Below are 8,236 nucleotides of genomic sequence, written 5' to 3' on the forward strand. Positions count from 1 at the left end.
TCTCAGATACTATGTATTGTGCATGGACAGTGTGTTAGGGCAATGGGACCCTGAATGCAGCTGCTAGGTGTTTCTGTAGTGTAAATAAGCCATGGGAGCCACAGAAGTACATAGATATCAATAAAATCTTAAAATCTACATTAAAAGCCCATTACGAGAGAGAGAGAAGGAATTTACCCTTGTGCTTTTGAATGCTAGTTTATCTTCCTCATTGCGTGCTAGCTGCTGTCCTCCACACCAGAGGTGGCTGCATTTCAGCGCTGAAGTGATTCCTATGTGGAGATCACACACAGAGAGCTCCTCTATGTTTGAGCCCTGAATTTGTCCTGAAGCGCTTAACCTTATCCCCCTCTCCACTGAGCTGAGAGATGCCAGGGAATTAGCAGCATGTACCCAGCTAGCAAGAGTTATGAACTGGCCTTCCTCATTGGAGGAAGAAGTTTACAGCCTGGTTTTTAAGGCAAAAGGCTTAGCTCTCCAGTGTCAACGCAGAGGCGGGCATACGCCCTTGTTTATGGAAAAATCCCTCTGTACAAAAAAAACAGACGCAGGAAGCGTTATTGTGGATTTACAGTGACACCCACCCCAATAAGCTTTGGTAAAAGCTGAGTCCAGATTTCTGCAGGGAAAAGATTGCCCTGATTAAACAGTGCCTTTCTTATTTACTTAAGATCTTTTATACAGGCTGCTTCAATCTGGCAGGGGAGGAGAGAGCTGGTTAACAAGGCCCTGTTGGTGCTATTGTAAGATGTGCAAAAAGCACTGTTCCAGCGGAGACAGGTTCAGCACAGCTCCTGCCAGCCTTTTCCGGCTCACCCGACAGAGCTATATGGCCTGCATAGGGCCATGTGGGTGCTTGTTCAAGCCTGGTCTATAGATACAAACCGCATCCAGCCACCCACCCAGAAAAACAGGGAGATCCCCACAATAGTTTAGTCTGACAAACTTCTGCTATAGAATGGGCAAAATTCTCTTCTCAGATCTCCTCTGTCTGTCTTCCTAACCGCAAGGATCTCTCAATAGTGTCAATGAAAAAATAAGAATAATATTGATTCAATTTAAAAGAAACTCCACACCAAAGGGGGACATACATTTAAACACACAATTTCAGCTAGCACTTACACACGGCTTTTCATCCACAGACCTAACGGTGCTCTACAAAGGTGAGTTGTAGAGAGAGGTTAAGTCACTGAAATGAACCCAAGTTTCCTGACTCTCAGAGCAGTGCCCTAGCCCTGGGACATGAAAGAATTCTGTTAATGAGGGAGACAGGTTTGGTCTAGTAGATATGGAGACCTGGTTTCAATTTCCAGCTCTGCCCCTGGTTTGCTAGTGACCCTGGAAAAGTCACTTCCCTTCTCTGTGCCTTGGTTTCCCCTTCTGTAAAATGGGGGTAATTATACTGACCTCCTTTGTCAAGTGCTTTGAGATCTCCTGATGGAAAGCGCTGTATAAGACGTGGTATAGTGGGACTGAAATGCTTTCCTGAGTCTCAAAAGGCCAGGGGGTAGGTGAACACATACACAGTTCATCTTTGCCCACGTTCAGTTTCAATTGCTAAACTCCATCAAAACATCCTTTAGATGGTCCCAATTTTAACCATTCTACCAAAAGGAGAACTGCAAAGCAGATACAAATATTTGAGATGAATATACTGGCTTTTTAAAGGGCAAGTGTTCCCGTGTGAAGTCAGGTTGCTGTGGAAGTATCAGCCACGGCTTACTAACACTCTGCAGCGTAAAGGTGTATTTTTATCTTGATTGCAACATAAAATGGAGTGAGTCACCATGTCACCTGAAAACTCAGAATACGACCTTGTATAATGGTGATGAATGCAGTTAAGTCATTAAGAGGGCGGACATCTCACTCTAAATAGAGCCCTTGAACCTACATACTCTTAGGAAATCAGCAACTGAATAGGGCAGCCATTCTTCTTTAAAACCCCTGTTTCATAAGCAGTGGGCAATTAAAGGTTTAGTCTACACTTCAAACTTAGCTGCAGCACTTGGGGGAGGGTGTGTGTGTGAAAACTTCACACGTGTGTATGCCCTACCTATGCTGACCTAACCCCCAGTATAGACATTAGACACAGCTAGGTTGACTAAAGGACTCTTCCCTTGACCTAGCACCTGTCGATCAGGATGGGGGAGTGGCTACAGCAATGGAAAAACACCACTGTAGTCTGGGCCCGTGCTCCAGGGTTACAGCAGCAGAGCTATGGCCCAGCAGTGCCTGTTGTGGAGATATGGCATAAGTGTTTATTGAGGGGTGACTTTCAAGGGAAGCAGTGTCCGTCACAGCACCTATGCTGACCTAACTTCTGTATCATGGATGCAAAGAGTTCTCTCCTTAAAGAGGTACTGAGGTAGTAAAAAACAAATGGGAAGAATCCACTTTATCTTCCCTTGTGGGGGCCTTATTTATACTGATCTGAGGCAGGTGCTATTTTGTGTTGGTGCTTTGTCATTACCTTAACTTTTTAGGGCAGCAATGATCTTTTGATCTGTTTGTACAGCGCCTAGCACAACAGGATGTGGGTTTATGACCTGTAGTCCTAGGTGTTACCACAATACAAGTAAATAACAGGATCCCATTCAAAGCCCACTGGTGTTAGAGACTTCAGTGGGTTTGAGATAAGAGTCAATGGGAGTGTCTTATTCGATTTCAACGGGCTTCGGATTCCATCCTGTAACAGGGGCAATTTTAACCACACCACAACCAGCCTCTTCAGCATTCCAGCTTGACTCTCCTCCCTAAATACCACTCTTACAGTTCCTTGCAGGAACCATTCCTTGAAAATGATGTGCTGAAGAGCCACCTCTCAAAAGGACAATGAATTGATAGTATATACTGGAGACAAGTACTGTAGGCCCTGAATCAACTCTAGCTGCCATTTTCGTGACAACCCCAGATCCTTCAATGGACTGGAGTCACTGGATCAAAGGTTTTTCTGGCCAATGATCTCTCTCAAGGACTTCTGTCAGAAAGCGTCTACTGGCTTGTCCATTTGGAAGGATGACAGCGAGCTTTAGGGATAGTGATTTATGGAACATTGTTTACTTGGGATTGCGCAGGTACTCTGTAGGCACCATGTAGTTTGGGATCCTCCATAGCCAAGGGAGGGCCATTATTAGACATTTCACAGTGGCAGGGAGACAGATGTAAGAGGACACCTCATCTCTCATTCTATAATTCCATATTTTTTTAACCATAGTGGAAGCATCAAAACAGAGGTTGAGGAAGCTATTCCACCTCCATGTTCTTTATGACCCCTTTCCTCCAGCAATGGAAGGATACCCAATTGACACTACAGTGCACCCTGGATGGGAACTGGTGCCCAATTCAAAACCTCACTGATATCTTGTCACTGACTTCAGCATGCTGTAGGTCAGCCCTGGTCCTTTTTCCCCCCTAGAGTTTTCGTTTTTTGATTTTTAAGATCAGAGCTCAGCACATTGAGGGTGAAGCTCTTTTGAAGCAGATCTTTTTCACATGTGGATTTTATGTCTGTGCACACAGTCTTTAGTGCTCAGTGTTTAGGTAAGACCATAACGCCCTTTTGTGAACAATCCACCAGCACAGATGAGTTTCTCAGCACAACGTAGTTCTTCTGAATTGCTACATTTTTATTAAAGTAACAAAAGTGTACATTGGTCAGTGAATCTGTACATTTTGTATATAAAAACACTACTGTACAATTAGTATTATTCCCTCCCCTTCTCAAAAAATAGCTTACAAACTTCCTACCATTTTCACCAAATACAAAGCAGGTCCCGCTCAACGGTCCAGCTCGGTTTTTAAAAAACAATGAAAGAGGAGAAAACCCAATAGACACTACGGTACAGTTCTTCAGCTCTGCAACAGGCTTGAGAAGGCAACAGAGAACACACTTCATTCACAGCTTTTACGTGTAACAAGCTACAAAAAACTGATTCTGTCTGAATTTGGTTGGTTTGAAAGCAAACAAAACTTAATACTAAATTCCTGGCATAGAGTTAACAGCATGAAATTTGGCAGGATTTTCTTAAAGAAAAAACCAAACCAAAAAAAAAAAAAAAAAAAACCCAGAAAAGAAGGGGCTTGATTGGAACAATGGTAGTGTAGAAATTTGTTTTTTTCAAAAGCACTGTTTTTAATAGGAGAGAGGGCATGGAGCATATAAAGATAAGATTTGCATTCATCACACCAAATTGATAAACAAACCAAGTACCAGTATTTGGGAAGGGAGTGCAGAAAAGCGAATGTTGGTTTGTTCGGGAAACTTGATGAAAACGTATGAGTGAGAACTATCAAGACACCAGATAAGAAAGAAGGATCCCACACAGCACTTTGAACCGATACTTTTCTTGGAAGGGAAATTTACAGTACAGAAGCATCCACGTATTTCCCTTCATTGTGATGAAAAATATTGCACAATTCAACTCACTGTCAGCTCACAAAAGGCTCTAGAGTGCTTCATTCTAACTTCTGCTTTGCTGACAAGAGAAGTTACAGCTGGTGTGATGTAACTTCAGCTTTACAAGTCAGATCTCTTTAGTGAGAATTAAAACTGCGTGGGGGATAAATACAGGCCATTGGGCCTCTAAACGATATGCTGAGTTTTCCAGTTCAGGAGTTCAAATGCTGGTAAAAACCTTACAAAAGCCTGAACCCAAGTTTGCACATGGGAAGCGATCAAAAACAGTTAATTATCTTTTTTAAAAGGGGGTCGGAGGGGGTGGGGGAAAGAATTGTGGCAAAGAGGAATCCCCTTCCTTCTCCAGAGTGCCCAAGATCTGGAAATATATTGCACAGTGTCTGAGAACTTAGTCATAAAAGGCTAGGAAGGAACAGCTCTAGTTAGGCAAATCATTTGCCAGTTCAAAACAGGAAGGCAAAAAAACCCAGTGTGCTTTGAAACTAATCTGAGGAAGTTTCATTAAAAATAATGAGTCTTAAGTGCCTTGTGTTTTTAAGTCACCTCTTAAAGGGTCACTGGCAGGAGCTTCAGTTGGTCAGTAAAAAGGCAGTGAACAGACAAAGTCCTGGTAAAGACGTGTTCCCCAGCAGGTAGATCAATTCACATTGGTCTGGCACTTCGGCGAATTACAAATGTGCGTTGGGAACTACCAAACCATTTCAGGGCCAAATCCTGAACATTGGGCTCAGTCAAAACTGATTAAGGATCAGAAACTTTAGGCCACAAATTGCTCAGGCTTGCTGGGGGAATGGGGGAGCGGAGAAGTGATGAAATTGCAACCCCTTATCAATGTAATGGAGTAGGCGATTTTTTTTTTATCGCCAACAATCAAGGCTAGAATAGACTTCTCAGGGGGTCATGACACTCCAGTCAACTTGGGGGGGGGGGGGGTAAATTGTTTATATGATCTTTAAAAGCCCCACCCACTAGGTATTCTAGCCTTTTCATTCACAGTTGCTCAGCGCTTACTCCATAGTTAAAAATACTCTTTAGAAATGCTGTATTTCCCTCTACCCCGTTTGGCTCCTCCACCCCAAGCTGCCCAGACAGGCAAGCCCACCCACCCAAATTGTCATTCAACACTAATTAGGTAGATATTGGCTTCATAATAAAAACTCATAAGCTTGCAACAGCTTTAAAAAAGAAAAAAGGCACCTAACACTGCTTCGCTACAGAGCAGTGTCTGATATTTAAATTTGGGATTTTCTTGCTTTTTTAAAAAATATAAATAGCTCTTCATTTAAAAATAGATCCTCCAGTGAGGTATACAGTAGCCTAGGTCTTCGCAGTGTAAGAGCGCTAGGAGCATTTAGCTGGAGACAGTCATCATGTAGTTTTTGGAAGGGCTCGTGCGACCCAACATCATCTGGTTTTTACAGGTGAGCATCCCATAGGAGCTCACAGGTGTTGCCACCGCTGCTTCATACAAAACACAGATGGAGCCATCTTCACCGATCCGGTAAGACACCTCGTACGGGTCCACCCAGAGCGTGAGCTCACTGGGCAGGAGCTGATACAGCTGCTGGAGGTTGAGTCCGATCTGGCAAGCTGCTTTGCTGATAATGGGGTCCATTTTATGATTGATTCGGATGCAGCGATACCCAGAGCCTTTGAAGGGTTTCTCAGGAAACCAGTGATGTTTGTAATGCTCTGTAAGAAGAGAAGAAATTTCTAAGTGGACATGCACACCCTGCTGGAGCGAACTGGACAACAAGCAGCACTTGCAGGACACCCTTCATATAAAATAGTCTCCCCAAAAAACATGGAGGCCCATCTTAAGTACTTCGCTTGTTTACACATGAGCTGTTTGCTCTTACATTCAGAGCTAGGATTCTCCAGGCATCAGCAGAAGGAGCTTGTTTTAACCTTAACTATACCAATCTCGTCAGTCTGCTCTACTACTATAGGGAATGAAACTACAACTGACTACACGAATGGGACCCAGCAGATATTTTCCATCTCCTGATTTGTGATTGTGGGGCAGTACAGCAACGGCCTGCCTTGGAGCCCAGTTCATATGCATGCAGAGCTCTGGCTTGGTAGGGCTGGGGCAGTATTCCCGAACTCAAACACCAGGGTACATGAGCGATGTTTAGTTCCTCCGCAAGTAGCATCATGCATTTAGTTTTGGTAAACCACAAAGCCAGCTCCCATGTTGGTTTGTATTTGTTATCCTGACGTGTCTTAGTCCAGGAGATATTATCTAGTCCAACATCAGCGTGCAACAAAGACTAGAGAGGAATAAACTTCTAGAGGGGGTTGTTAGCAACAAGTTGAAGACACATTGATGTTCAACTGGAAATGGCAGAGCTGAGCCCTAATGTCTGATGGCCCAAGAGCAAAGTTAGGAAACATTTCCCCTGCCCACAAAGTTGGCCTGATCCAAAGCCCACTGAAATCAAAGAGACCCTTTCAGTTTACTGCAATGTAACTCAACAAGATCCTAGACACCAGTTGCTGAAACAAAGGGGTCCAACTCCCAGCAGCACAGAAAGATCAAGATCCTGTTTCCATCTGATCCCCTTACCCCAGCGAAGCAAGGAGCCACTTCCAGACCTGCCTTCTCCTGATGTAACAATGCAGCTGCCCCCCCACTCCCTCCCACCCAAAGTAGTTTCTTATGTTATAGGGACACAGACGGTGGGGAGAAGGACTGTGTTTATAGAGCTGTATTTGTGCCAAGGTGACGACACTCCTTTAACATATGAGTTTAACCGTTCACTCGTTAATTTCTCTTTCAAAAAAAGAAAGAAAAGAAAGAAAAAGAAAAAAAAAAAAAAAAAGAGATAGCCACAGTAATCCCTGTACTGTGTTACATCTTTACACCAGCTGAAAGGGGGGGAAGGGAGGGGTGTGAAGAAGCAAATGGCCAATAAATTCCTACAGCACCGTAAGCTTACGTGGCACAGAATGAACATCGGGGAGAAGGGGACCCTAAAGGCTGGGATATGGTGAATAAGCCCCCCCACCACACACACAATAGGGCACATGAGGGGGAGCCCCAAGCACCCAAGGGGATGCCCCCCTCCAAGGCACATGAGGGGGAGCCCCAAGCACCCAAGGGGGTGCCCCCCACTCTCTCTAGGGGGGCAATGAGCGTGTCCCCCCTCCCCTCACCTGTGAGCGCCTCCTGCAGGGCCCCGCTGAAGACCTGCAGCTGATGCTCGCTGACGCAGCCCCGGGTCCGGAGCAGGCTGGACACGAAGCCCACGGCGGCGGCGATCTCGGGCACCATGTCCGCCCGGCTACTGCTGGTGCTGACCCCGCTCCAGCGCTGGCTCATGGTTGGGCTCAGAGGGCGGCGCGGCCCCTTTAAGGCTCTGGTGTAGGAGGGGGGCGGGGGGGTGTCGCTGCACCGACCGCTCTCAGGCTCTGCGCCGGTCTCGGAGGGGAAACAGCGAAGCGGGACCCTTTATACCCCTTCGCCGACAGGCGTCAGCAGCGGCCCGGCCTCTGATTGGCTGAGTCTCTGCTTTGCTATGCTAATGAGGTGTGACCTCAGCAGGGTGGAAGGAGTGACGTGAGTGCGGGGAAAGCCAGGCTCTCTGCGAGCTGGGCTGGGGGAGGTCCAGGAGGGGCTATTTTTAGGGTCTGTCCTGGTGCTGGTGGGGGGGGCTGCAGGAGGAGGGGAAAGAACGGCACATGGCATGCCTGGGCACCGCAGCGTCTAGGGTGACCAGACAGCAAGTGTGAAAAATCAAGACGGGGGGGGTGGGGGGAGTAATAGGAGCCTATATAAGAAGACGACCCAAAAATCGGGACTGTCCCTATAAAATC

General features: G+C 45.8%; 1 protein-coding gene across 1 annotated transcript; it reads right to left on the reverse strand.

Moving 5' to 3' along the window:
* Positions 1 to 3,605: 3,605 nt before the first annotated feature.
* Positions 3,606 to 7,914, reverse strand: BTG2 (BTG anti-proliferation factor 2). Its single transcript, XM_007065130.4, has 2 exons — positions 7,577 to 7,914; positions 3,606 to 6,109 (listed from the first exon to the last, which is right to left on the reverse strand). The coding sequence occupies exons 1-2, from the start codon at positions 7,740 to 7,742 to the stop codon at positions 5,769 to 5,771; spliced, it is 507 nt and encodes a 168-aa protein (XP_007065192.1). The 5' UTR covers positions 7,743 to 7,914; the 3' UTR covers positions 3,606 to 5,768.
* Positions 7,915 to 8,236: the final 322 nt, after the last annotated feature.

The sequence above is a fragment of the Chelonia mydas genome, chromosome 21, assembly GCF_015237465.2.
Source record: "Chelonia mydas isolate rCheMyd1 chromosome 21, rCheMyd1.pri.v2, whole genome shotgun sequence".
Lineage (NCBI taxonomy): Eukaryota > Metazoa > Chordata > Testudines > Cheloniidae > Chelonia > Chelonia mydas.